This window comes from Nipponia nippon, unplaced genomic scaffold, assembly GCF_047370975.1.
Source record: "Nipponia nippon isolate SJK-2023a ecotype South Korea unplaced genomic scaffold, ASM4737097v1 scaffold_27, whole genome shotgun sequence".
NCBI lineage: Eukaryota > Metazoa > Chordata > Aves > Pelecaniformes > Threskiornithidae > Nipponia > Nipponia nippon.
The window spans coordinates 3156624-3169592 of record NW_028262344.1 but is presented as its reverse complement, the minus strand read 5'-3'; the positions used below and the strand labels follow the sequence as shown (position 1 = coordinate 3169592).

At 61.9% G+C, this 12969-nt stretch overlaps 1 protein-coding gene across 4 annotated transcripts in view; it reads right to left on the bottom strand.

The window, feature by feature from the left end:
* TACC1 (transforming acidic coiled-coil containing protein 1) overlaps positions 1-12684 on the bottom strand; it is a 34632-nt gene extending 21948 nt beyond the window's left edge. Inside the window, exons 1-2 of one of the 4 annotated variants that reach the window (XM_087762948.1) lie at positions 12591-12684; positions 3449-3564 (exon numbers count right to left, since the gene is read on the bottom strand). In XM_087762948.1, the coding sequence (XP_087619074.1) occupies positions 3449-3564; positions 12591-12643 (169 nt within the window). In that variant the 5' untranslated portion in view covers positions 12644-12684. Of the gene's footprint in view, positions 1-3448; positions 3565-4144; positions 4387-12590 lie in introns of those variants that run through there. The other 3 variants (XM_087762945.1, XM_087762947.1, XM_087762949.1) reach the window with 3 other exon arrangements.
* Between the last annotated feature and the right edge of the window lie 285 nt (positions 12685-12969).

Genomic DNA, 12969 nt, shown 5'->3' with positions numbered 1-12969 from the left:
CAGATCCAATAAAAGGCACTCTGGATCCCCCAAAACAGCAGTAGTACCGGCCGTGCACGGAGCACGAACCTGCTTCTGGTCCGGCCAGCGTACGTGGAGGGGATATTACAAAGTGAAAATGGAGATTTTATCCTCTCCAAAGAAAAATGTCCAGACAGGACAGTCTGGCACCGCAGAAATAGGCACTTTGTGCATGTGCATTATAATCGTTACACTTGTCTTCCTTAGGCTGAAATTACACCCAAACACCGACTAACTAAACAGCTTTTCTACATGCCATCCCTCGCTCCCTGAAATGAATCAGAAGAACTTGGCGGCAGCCGTGCTGCCAAGCAAAGGCTCCGCGCCCTTTTCATCCCACATACAGCCACCAAGTGAAGCAGCAATGATCCTCTGCACAGCCCTGAATGCCAAGCGCCGGCGAGAACAACCCCTCCACTATCCGCAGCCTTTGATTCGGCTCACGCTTTGTGCACAGCCTGAGTCACGCATTTCTCCCCTTCCCGACCCACTGGCACAGGCAGGCTGAGCACAGGATATCTGGCCGCTACGTTCGGCTTAGGCTTACGTAGCTAACGACTTTTTTCCTCTTTTGGCTTTCTGCTTTTGTTTAACAGACGTTGATCTATTTTTAAATCTATTCTGTTAAGAATTAGCATACCAGCAAACGATGCTGCCGCTAACACACCGGAAAACACGTGCCCTGCATCAGGGTAACAGAAGTAAAAGCTGATGAGCCTGCTCCCACCGCTGACGGTTCCGTATTTATTGCTTCTGCTCATATCCTTGTACAGATTATCTCCTTTAGCAAGAACGGGATAGAATTAGTGATCCTGAATGGGCCCGAAGCCTAACCGCAGCCCGCTCCCCACGGCGATGGGACCGGCTGAATTTTTGCCCCCGAGAACAGGGTTTAATGCACCCAGGCCACCTCTCAGCTGTGCGCAGAGCAGCCAACCCCCGCTATCACTTCTGCCTTACGAGTTTCCTAACCCTATTTATTCCCACGTAAGGGTGAGACTGCGGCTGTAAGACAGACAGGGGTCTGCTCCTGCTGGTCCCCCCGAGCCCAGGAGAGGCTGTGCCTGCCTGTGTGCCCGCCCGCAGGTCCGGGCTCCTGCAGCTGCCCCCTGCGCTGGCCCAGCTGCGCAGAAGCATTGGCAGCAGCCATTCCCCGACGACTGCAGGGCAGAGGCTCTCGCTGTACATGACAGCTCGGCTGGTTCAGCACTGACAAGCAGCCATTACGCTGGATTGCCTCCTGAGCGCAGCATTTGTTACCGCTGCTGCTCCTGAGCTGCAGCCAGACGAAAGGGCTGCAAAGCAGCGTTGCAAAGGTGAGGGCTTAACCTACAGATTACCCAAGGTATCGTGATTTCAACCCAGGATGCCTTCTGCACGCTGCAAACTCACAGCCGCACCCGGGTAATCCTTCCCTCCACCATTTCAGAGACACCGAAGAGATGCACCCGAAGCCCCGGGCAGGGCAGGGATGGAGCTGGCCCTGCTGTCTCCAACATCCCGCTCTCCACCAGCCACCAAGGAAAAACAGCTTTTGCCGGAGATCATCCCCTCGGTCCCGCAACACTGCGAGCTTTGTGCCTCGCTGCTGTGCCAGGCTGGCCCCGAGGAACTGCTGCTCGTCCCAGGACGCAGGGGCACAGGCGCGCGTTGGGGACGGTGACTCCCTGGAGTCTGAGGCAACGGGCTTCCCTGAGCAGAAGCTTTGGCAGAAAAGATCCTCAGACCTGCTAGGAAAGCCTTTATCTCCCCTCTCCTCCTCCCCAGACATTATCCCCCAAAGTAAAGATGCCTCTATCATCCCTTCTTAAAAGGGAAGGATTATTCCAAGAGCTGTGATTATCAGAAGCATGAACCAAGCGCTCTCTCCATCAAGGCAAAGAAACCAAGAAACCTGTGTTTTCCACGGGGATGGGTGGGCACCCAGATCCATCCCAACAGCGAAACAACACCGCAGGAGACGGAGAGCCACAGCACCCTGTTACTGCCAAGGTCACGCAGTACTTGGGCTCCTGCCCGGGGAGGACCCACGGTCTGGTTCGAGCCAGCATGCTCCGAAACCCAGCTGAACAAAGCTGAACCAGCCTGCGGTTGCAAGCATTCAAGAAAAAGCACAATATTGCCAGTCCTATAGCAGGGGCCCTGCAGCGGCGAGAGGCAGTCAGGCACGAGAGGGCAGAGGATGCTCGGGATGGCCCCTCCGGGACCTGCCGGCCCCCCGTGCGCTGCCCGGCCAGGCCGCCCTCCTGCAGACAGCCCCGGGGGCTCACAGGCACCCTGCCCCTGCCCAGTCACCCCGCTCTGCTGAGAGAGCAGATGAAAGGGGAGGTCTCCCCCCTGCCCCGATAACCTCCAGCAGTTATTGCAGAGGTGCCGGAGCTTCAAAGCCTCCTCCTGGCAGCACGAAAACAGACGGGAGCACCAAGCTCAGCCACAGACACCAACCACAGTTCCCCCTGGAGTACGATGATAGGGGGGAGCTGGTCCCAAAAGGCCAAGGGTTAACGGGGAGCTGCGCTCAGAGGAGCGGCAGCCGGTGTGAGACTCAAGGACAAACCAGCAACAGCAAAGGGCCCCACTGGCAAAGGAAACCCCCTGCCTTTTCAGCAGATCGCTTGCAATTTCTTCAAAAATATGGTTTAGCAGCGTTGAGCTTTTACATCTTTAACAGCAGCTACACAGCAAAGACACTTGGCCGCTAACTCCAGGGAAAAGAGACCCATGCAATGAAACCTCTGCCGCCGACCGGCCGGGGGGAGGACACAAACCCAGCACCACGTCAGCTCCTGGACGGAGCCAAGGGTGAGCGGCGCGCGGGGCACGCGCGGGGCAGCTCCCACCGGCCAGCAGCCCGCTCTCCGCAGCGGCCAGCGACGGGAGGCAGCCCCGAGCGCCGCGCAGTCGGCGGGGGAAGTGGCAGAGGGCAGTTTAACTGACAAAATGATTCAACAACATCCTCTGTTCCTCTCCATCAACCCATCGCGGCCGTCCCGGCTGCAGCCTCTGCATGGGCGCAGCCTCAGCCGGCTCGGCAGCTCACGAAACCCGATGTGCAGAGCTCTGCCTCCGCAGCCTCTCGCTCCCTCCCCGGCTCGGGGATAGCAGGAGGGTGCAAAACAGCACAACGATGATTTTGCACTGCTAGACGTGAGCCAAGGGGGGCAAACTGACTCTTCTGAGCCTGCAGTGCAGCCCCCTCCCTCCAAAACGATTCAATCATCAAGTCAACATTTCACTCAAGTGAGAGAATAGCCCTTTGCAGAGCGCACGGCCCTGAGTACTGGCATTTGAACCATCCAGGCCATTAACCACAAAAAATGTGGCAGGCATTATTCAAAAGAAGCGACTTCTCCTCTTTGACCCCACCCTGCCTTTCCGCATCCGGATCAGAGAGCGGAAAAGCAGAAGGTGCACGCGGGCTCTTTACCTTGGGTCCCGGCCTCAGGCTCCGGCGATCCCGGCGGCGGCCCGCAGAACTCCTTTAGTGGCGAGCGGGTCGGTGTTTCTGCTTCAGGGGTCTCAAAATTACCTTCGGAGTCCGAGCTGCCGAGGGGGGGGAAAAGAGTGAGGAATTACCGCTTTCAAGGCTAGCTCTGAAATCCTCCACACTGCCTACACATCCAGCCAGACCGGCTCCCGGGCCGGCCGGCCGTGGGCATCCTGCGGCGGCCGCTCTCTCCTGTCCAGCGGGACACGCTAGCAAACGGAAAAGGGAGAGCAGGTGAAACAACATCATGGGCATCCCCCCGCACGCCCCCGACCCTCATCCCGGCCGAGCCTCCGGGATCACTTCTCTCAGGTCTTTCCCGAGCTGTCTGAGCATCCTCCAAGGAGACGGCGGCCCCCTCGGCACCTCGCCCTGCCGCTCCGGAGGGCCGAGCGAGTTTGGGAAGCAAGCCTCGATGCTCCCGCCTGGTGCCCACCAGCATCTTGCCGGCAGGGCAGCGCCCAGCTCCGGCGGGACGGGACGGCCCCGGCCCCGGCCCCGGCCCCCCCCGGCGCGGTGCAGGCTGCGGCCCCCCCCGGGCAGCCAAGCCGATGCCAGGCAGCGAGCGGGCAGCGAGGGGACGGCGGGCTCGGGGCAGGGAAGGGAAGGGAAGGGAAGGGGCCGCCGGTCACTTGCCTGAAGCCCAGGGCCGTGCCCTCCGCCGGCGAATCCTCCTCGGCCCCGCCGTCCTCCCCCTCGGGGCCGCCCCCTCCCCGCACCGCCGACCAGGTCCAGCGGGCCCACTGCACCGGCGAGAGGATCTGCCAGGCGCTGAACGCCATCGGCCCCGCCGCAGCACGGCTCCGCTCGCCGCTCCGCTCCGCTCCCCGCCGGCCTCACTGCGGCCGCGCCGCCCCCATCGCCGCCAAGGGCCTCCCCCGGACCGTCCTACTCGCCGGCAGGGAGAGCGCCCGCCCCCGCCGCCCCCCGGCGCCGCCCGGCCGGCGGGGAGGGAGGGACCGGTCCCCCGCAGCCGGCCCCGGCCCCGGCCCCGCCGCCCGCCCGCTCCCCGCGCTGGGCGCCCCCGCCGCCGGGGGGGGGTGGGGGGGTGCGGGGCGGGATGCGGGGCGGCACCCCCGGCCCCCCCCGCCCGGCCGGGTGCTGACGGGCCGCCCCTCCCTCGCTCTCCTCCTGCCTCCCCACGCAAACTCCGCAATCCACCTATTTCTGCCCCAAAGCGGGGCTTTAAGGCAGATGGCTCCCAGCGCCCCGCCAGGCGCCAGCCCCGCAGCCGCTGTCACCCCCCGCCACGGGATGCTGCGCTGTGCCCTGCCGCCCCCCCGCCGAAGGACCCCCCCCGCCGAAGGACCCCCCCGCCGAAGGGACCCCCCCGCCGAAGGACCCCTCCCACGCCGAAGGACCCCTCCTCCACGCCGAAGGGACCCCTCCCACGCCGAAGGAGCCCCCCTCCACGCCGAAGGGAACCCTCCAAGCAAGAGGGCAGGGGCTGTGAAACCAGATTCCCCCCCTCCCCGCATTATCCCACATTTATGGGGGCTGCGAAACCAGATTCCCCCCCCCGCTTTATCCTACATTTATGGGGGCCGCACCTGTGCCGTAACACAGCCGGCGGGGCGGCAGATTCCTTCCACCCCAGGCTGGCCCGGAGCTGCCCCACAGGGCCAGTGGCCCCCGGGGTTGCCCAGCTCCCAGGGCAGGGGGGGCTGCCCAGAGCCAGGGGGAGCAGGTCGCTCCGAGGAGTCAGACAGGGCAGAGGGAAACACCTGCCCCGTCCATTTTCCAAGGAAATACCGACTTCAGCAGCCCTGGCTGATGCTATATCCTTCCGTGGCAGCAAGTTTATTTATTTATTAAACTATTGTTTAAAAATAACAGCCAACAGTCGCTGCAGAAATAGACTGCCATGCTGGCCTCCCTCGGGAATCTTCCCCCTAATGAGGGCTCCCGCTCCCAAATCCATTACCTCCCACATGCTTACTAGAGAGAGGAGCATAACGTTACTGAAGCCGTGCGGTGTCCGGAGCCCGGTGGGGAATGCCCGGGGCTCGGGCAGCAGATCTGTCACAGGCAGCGGCATTACCGGCTCTGGATGGTGGCTGCCGCAGAGCCCGCAGCTCCCAGAGCCCCGGGCTAGCTCACCCCGCTCCCGGCGGCAGGTCCCAGGGATGACCTGGGAAAGGGCAGACAACCGTCCGGCTGGAAAACCAGCCGGGCCCCTTGTGAAGAAGCGCCATTGGCCCTCCGTAACCGCACGATGCGCTCACGTGGCAGGCCGAGACCACAGCCCGGTGCTTTTCTGTGAATCATCAGCCAGCTCCGAGCGCAAGGAATGCCTTCGCATGGGCCGAGAGGCCTCTGGGTCAGACCAGACCCATCCATCTGGTCTGGCTACCTCTAACACCCGCCTCTATCAGGTGCTTCAAAGGGCTCGCTCCTCACCGTGGAGGATCTCAAATAACCTCCCTACAGGGATCCTTTCTTCCAAGCTTCCATCTGTTGGTGTTATTAAATATATGCATCATTGCTGCACGCCTTTATTAGCTGGCCTCTGTCAAAGAAAATCTCTTACCCCCCTTCCACAACGCTTTCAAACTGCCCCAAAGACGCCTCTGGCTCGGCTGCAGCTGCCAGTTCCCACCGCAGGTCAGCGGCAGGAACAACTCACGTGTCTGGGCCGCGGGATAAGGGCCCGGCCGCAGCGCAGCGCTGCCCTGCACACCGCCGGGGCCCGGGGGCCAAGGAGCCCTGCAAACCTCCCTGCCGCTGTGCGGCGGACACCGAGCACGAGAGGATGGAGTGACACTTATCAAAGCTTAGCCAAAGGCCAAGAGGCTGAAGCACAAGCAGAACCTCAACATCCTGTCGCCTACGTCTGCTGCGAGCAGAAACGAGCAGCCGACTTCCCGCCACGTGAAGTGGCAGAGCTGATTTCTGCAGATGAATTTTACATAAGGAGATCCTCAGCGTGCGCGGTGGCGTGAGCCGCTCTGCAGCACCGCTCGCGGCAGCCTGAACTCCTCCTCCCTCTCCCCATTCCCGCCAGTCGCTGCCCGAATCCCCGCCGATCCAGAAGACCAGCCGGAGCGACAGCATCGCCGCCTTTCAAAACGGCTGCCTGGGTTCTGCCAGGGACCGCGCAGAGAAAAGAGAGACGCGAATGCTGCAGGAGCAGCGGCTGGCGTGGGTGCCAGCAGCGGGAGCGAGCTGCCTCTGCTGCAGAGGCGATGGAGCTGCGCCAGGCGAAGAACAACGTATTTCCACAGCCCCCCCCACTTGCTGGATGAGGGAACTGGGGCGCACGAGCGGAGGAATCAGCAGCATCCCTGCATTGTGAAGGCTGCACACCCCCGCTGTGCCCAGCGAGGACCCCCCTCCCTTCCACCCACCGCCCGGAGGAAGGAGAGCCGCCGGCAGGGGCGGCAGCAGCAGGACTGAACCGCGCCGGCACCAGCGTGGGCTGTGAAGCCCCTGACCTGCGGGGCCCTGGGGCAGGAAGATACCAGAGCAGTGCAAGAGCAGAGCCTGCTTCCACTTGCTCTTTACGATGAGCAATTGAGAAAATGCCTCGAGTGGTGTTTTCCAGCTTGGCACCCAACCCAGCTTGGCAGCGACACCGGCTGCAAATCAAACACTGAGGAGATAACCTGACTTTGTCAGTCACACCGGTGGCCCTGGCTGCCAAATACTGCTTGGCATAGTCAGCAGACATATTTCTGCAGAGCAGAGAGGATGCTGACCTGGTCAAAAAAAGACCTGCCAGCAGCTTCCATCCGCGCGGTGAGCTGGACAGGCTGTCCTCTGCACCGCCATCACCCCCCGCCCCGGCCCAGGGCTTCGGCGGGCTAAGCACCGCAGAAACGCAGTGGCTCAGGGACAGGCAGCGACGTACAGCCTAGGTATCGATGTACAGCCTAGCTATCGATGTACAGCCTCTTGATGTACAGCCTCTCGGTGTCCAGCCTCTCCATGTCCAGCCTAGCACCACCCTGCCCAAGCGCCCAGCCTCTCCCAGTTGGGGTCCATAACAGGGCCAATCTGCGAGCGCAGGAGGAGAGCTGGATGTGGCAGCACGGTGGTCCCCAGCCCCGGGAGGCTGTAATCACAGGCACCCGGCCTTGCTTAGTTACTATTTGTCTTGGCTTTGCCTCTTTTCAAACACTGTGGGTTACGTAAATAACATCCTCCATCACCTCTGCAAGCATGCGGGTGGCAAATACCCCGAGAAGGGATCCTTCGGGCTCTTGCAGCCCTTTCCCTGCGGATCACCGGTCCGGGTGGCTCTGCCAAGGGCTGTCCTAATCGCTCCCGGGAGGAGAGCCGGGAGCAGGCAGACAGCGCGGCACTGAATGACCTAGAAACCACCCACGGCTCGCACGCTGCTTTGGCTTTCCGGGGAAGGGGGAGAGCAGCAGCGCTCCGCTTCGGAGCAAACAGGTGGAGCCCCAAAGATTTTGGAGCTGGAAGATCCCTGGCATCTCAGAGGCTGCAAAAAGATGCAAAACCTCGCTCAGACGACTTCTGCTCATCCTCGCAGGAAGCCAGCTGCATCCAGGGATAACAGCTCCGCATCCAGATGGACTTTCCCTTCTTTTCTATGGAAATGAACTGCCTCCTGGCTGGCTGGCAGCCGCGCCTCCGCCCGGCCTCATGTCCCAGAAACACAGCGTGCCCGATTCTTCTCGCTGTCACCACACCCCAGGGAGGGTGCGGGAAATAACACGCTGCGGAGCAGGTATCACACAGCCGCGTTTGTCATCTTTGAAGCTGCGGTGCCCCGGGTTAGAGGAAGGCGTGCACCTGGAGTTTCCATTCTTGCCCTTTCATTAGGCAGGAGAACATCTATTTCTGGCTGCCGAGCTTTTCCGGGCACGGCGCAGCAAGCCAGCGCTTCCATTTCTAGCTCAGAAATGGATCTTTTGTGGGTTTTCATTTTGTTTCTCCGCTCCTGCCGCTCTGCGCCTCCGCAGCGGGGCCTTTTGCTCCCCCGTGGGGACCGGGGTTGGGGTCCCCGCCGCCAGCCCCGGCACGGGGCACAGGGATGGCACCGTGCCCCGGTGAAAGCGGCCTTTCAGCAGGGGATCGCGGGGACAGCCCGGGGAGATCAGCACACCGATAAAACGTGAATCCATATTTCGCTGCTATATAAGTCTCCTTAAGAGCTTGTAATAAGCACTTTATCCACACGACATTTATCTCCTCCAGAAAAGAAGGTGCGAGGTGTTTCACGAGAACATTTTTCTGTCGCTGTCTTTTACGCCACTCTATTTATCATGTTTTCCTCAGTTTCAAGCGGGCCCATGCATCGGTAAAAAGGTAAATTATTCTCTGCCATTGCATTGTGAAAAATGCAAACTTTGGGAATTAACAGAACTATTCACACGAAGGCTTAGGCGTGCCAGTGACGACGTGCGGCAAACGCTGGGGAGAGAGATGGTTTCATAATACCTTTCCCGACCTTTGCAGTGACACTGCAAAGATTAACGCTGGTAACTCCCGTCTGCGACTCACTTGCTCGGGCCACAGAGCACATCCGAGGAGAGGCGTAACCTCTCCCTTCCCCGACAGCCCAAGTCAGAGGGGGAACCGGGCCCTAGGAAAGGGCAAGCAATGGGCAACCAGAAAACCAAGGCTATGGGAAGAGCGGCAGCACTGGCCGAGGGCCTCGGGGGCCATCCCTGCCAAGAACGGGATGCGCCCAGGGCGCAGTCGCATCCCGGAGTGTTCCAGAGCATCCCCTGGGTGCGGCAGCATCCTGGAGCATCCCAGAGCAGCCTCTGGGTGTGGCAGCATCCCAGAGCGTTCCGGAGTGTTCCAGAGCATCCCCTGGGTGCAGCAGCATCCCAGAGCATCCCAGAGCATCCTCCGGGTGTGGCAGCATCCCGGAACATCCTCCGGGTGCAGCAGCATCCCGGAGCATCCCAGAGCATCCCCCAGGTGCGGCAGCATCTCGGAGCATCCCAGAGCGTCTGGGAGCATCCCCCGGGTGCAGCAGCATCCCAGAGTATCCCAGAGCATCCCAGAGCATCCTCCAGGTGTGGCAGCATCCCAGAGCATCCCAGAACATCCTCCGGGTGCAGCAGCATCCCGGAGCATCCCAGAGCATCCCCCAGGTGCGGCAGCATCTCGGAGCATCCCCGAGCGTCTGGGAGCATCCCCCGGGTGCAGCAGCATCCCAGAGTATCCCAGAGCATCCCGGAGCATCCCCCGGGTGTGGCAGCATCCCGGAGCATCCCGGAGCATCCCCCGGGAGCTCGGCGGGGCAGGGCAGGAGGGGCCGGGGCCGGGCGGGCGGTGCTCTCGCTAGAGGGCACTCCAGGATGGGATTTCCAAGGGCTGCGGAGCATTCCCAGTGGGATGGGGGAGAGAATCGGGAAAAAAAGGGGAAAAAATGGAAAATTCGTGGGTTGAGATAAAGACAGTTTAATAGGACAGAAAAGGAAAGGAAAATAATAATAATGGTAAAAGGCTATACAAAAATAAGTGATGCACAATGCAATCGCACACCACCCGCCGACCGATGCCCAGCACATCCCCGAGCAGCGATCGCTGCCCCCTGGCCAACGTCCCCCAGTTTCTGTACTGGGCATGAGGCCATAGGGTACGGACTAGCCCTGTGGCCAGTCTGGGCCAGCTGGCCTGGCCGTGGCCCCTCCAGCTCCTTGTGCATGGGCAGAGCATGGGAAGCTGAAAAGTCCTTGACCGGTATAAACACTACTTAGCTACAGCTAAAACATCAGGGTATTATCAACATTATTCTCATCCTAAATCCAAACCAGAGCACTCTACCAGCTACTAGGAAGAAAATTAACTCTATCCCAGACGAAACGGGAGCGACCCCCGTGCGCTGCAGCACGAGATGCGGCCGAGCAGAGCCCTGGGGCCGAGCGGATGGAGGATCCGCTGGCATCACCTCGGCCAGCCCAGGCCGGCGCGCGGCAGAGACCCCGAGCTCCTTCCCTGCCTCGCAGCTCCTCACCCAAACCTCCTCCCACAGCACTCGGGCATGTGAACGGGCCCACGGCCGAGCCCCCCCCACGTGCGGGGTTTCGGGGCAGAAAGCGGCAGCCGGCCTGGCCCGACCCCACTGGTGTTTCGGGGCACTTTCCCACCATCGCGCGGAGGTCCCTGCCAAGGGATGAGGCAGGAGCACGGGAGGCCAAATCCACTACGGCAAAGCTCCCACGTTCCTTTTTCTTCTCCTGACCTTGGCGGAGCCGCAGTCTAGATACAGATCACAGGACCGACAAGCACAATACCGAATGCCCTGGCATTCAAGGCAGACAAAACACGATTTCGTCCCAGCTCGGGCTCTGCCGCTGCCATCTGCTTGCCAGGGCGCAGCAGGAACCTGGGCGTCGCGCTGCGGCGGTGCCCCGGAGCACCGGAGCCGTGCCCAGCGTGGGACAGCGCTGCTGCAGGAGCAGCTCAGCTCCCCCGGGATGCGACAGTTCCCATCACTACACATTCCATCAAAATAGCTCTATAAAAATAGAAGTAAAGGACACAACTGCCACACACACGAGCCCCAGACACCACCAACCAGCCCGGGGCTCCAGCTGCCTTTCCCCACCCTACGGCCATCAAATTAATAAAGACAAACATTCGTGACTGCATTAAACCGATGCAAAAATCCATGCGCTGCTATTCCTGCATTTTAAAAGCAACAACCACAGCTGAATCTCGCTCATGCTACGCGCGTGGATGCGAGCTCATGCAAAGCAACTCAATAGAAACAGGCTGAAGGTATGTGAGTTCCAGCCTGATTTTCACGCTGATGGTTTATGAACACAAGCATCTGCCTTCATCTTGCTGCTTCTTTACTCCCCTATCGACTCCTTCGCTCTGTTTGCTAAAAATATCCGTGCTACGTGGCAGGAATGCTCTTATCAGGTGTTTGTCAGGCCCTGGCTCCCTGGGTGTAGTTAGGAGTCGGGGATATTGGGAAACGCAGGCAGCACCTCAGCCCCATAACCTGGGGTGCTTGCAGGGATGCGGGGCAGCCGAGGAGCGAGGACGGCAGCCGGCACAGGGAGCGGGGCAAGGGAACGACGAAGGACGGGAGGGAACAAAACAAAGTTAGCTCAAGGCGGAGCAAACAGGTGGTGAGCAGAAGCAGCCGAGGCCGCCGGCGCAGAAAGGAGCGGCTCCAACGCACGCAGTGAACAACAGGGTGGTTTTTCTGCCTGGGAACACCTCTAATTTACGTTTAGGAGCCCACCGCAGAGAAATAAAGGCAGGGCTGAGCAGTTCCGAGGGGGAGAAAGCACTTGTTTTCCCTGTCTGAACCCAGCGTTTGCAAACGGAGGGATGTTTGTAAACGTTTTGAAGAGCAGCAGCCTGGCTCCGGGTCACCGGCTCGGTAACACCTGGCAAAGGCTCCAGGACACAGGCAGCGCCCAGCGGGCACCGGGTCCCGACGCGGGGCCAGCGTCCCCGCAGCGCCGCGCAGCCCCGGCCAGCGTGGGCTGCGTTAGAAAAGCAGCAGCAAAGCTCCCGAGTACGGGAGCATCGCAGGGTGGCTCGCTTAAAGAAAACATTTCTATGTTCCAGAAAGCGTTTGGGTTGATTTACAGATAAGATGTTTCCAGTTTTCCTTTTGATCACAGCTAGCCTGCTTTCCCTTTTGCTTACGGTGTCCCAGCCGGCTGGCGAGGAGCAGCTCCCCAGCCCTGGCTCTGGCTTTCGGCAGCCCCCAGACCCCAGCCAGCGCCCACCTCCCACCTCCCCAGCTGCTTTTCTAAAGGCAACATCCAGAACCGCACTTCTGGGTGCAAGCCCCGAGTTTGACGCTGCAAAACCCAGGGGTGACAGAGCTGCCCCAACTCCCCAGCAGGGTTAACCGCAGCGGGGGCTGAGCTGCAGCCTGGGAAACCCGGGCTGCTGGGAGCGGGGCCGGCGGGCGCGGAGCGGGGCTGGAAGCTGAGCGTGGCTGAAGGAGCGGAGCAACTTTCCCCCCCCCCCCCCCCCAGTTTCACCACTTCAGGCTCTGCTTTTCGCCTCCTCCACCGCTGCGAGCCCCGCAGCAGCTCCGCGCCTCGGGAAGCCGCCGGCGGCGGGGGCGGCGGGGCGGACCCGGACCCGGACCCGGGGCGGACCGCGACCCCCCCCCGCCCGCACTCACCGGCGCCGCGGGGGCCCCGGCTCCCGCCGCCGCTGGCTCTGGGCCGCCCCCATGGCCGGGCCGGGCCGCGCTGCCGCCGCCGCCTCCGCCGGCCCCGCCGCCGTCCCCGCCTCCGCGGGAGGGAGGGAGGGCGGCTCGGCCCGGCCCGGCCCGGCCCCGGGCAGCTGCTCCCCCCCGCGGGGCCGGGCCGGGGGCGCTGGGGGCCCCGCTGCGCCGCTCACCGCCCCGCCGGGGGGGACGGCGGGCAGGAGCCTCTGCGGGGCGGGGACCCTGTGCGGGGCAGGGACCCAGTGCGGGGCACAGACCCCAGTGCGGGGCAGGGACCTCAGTGCGGGGCAGGGACCCTGTGCGGGGCAGGACCCTGTGCAGAGCTGGGACC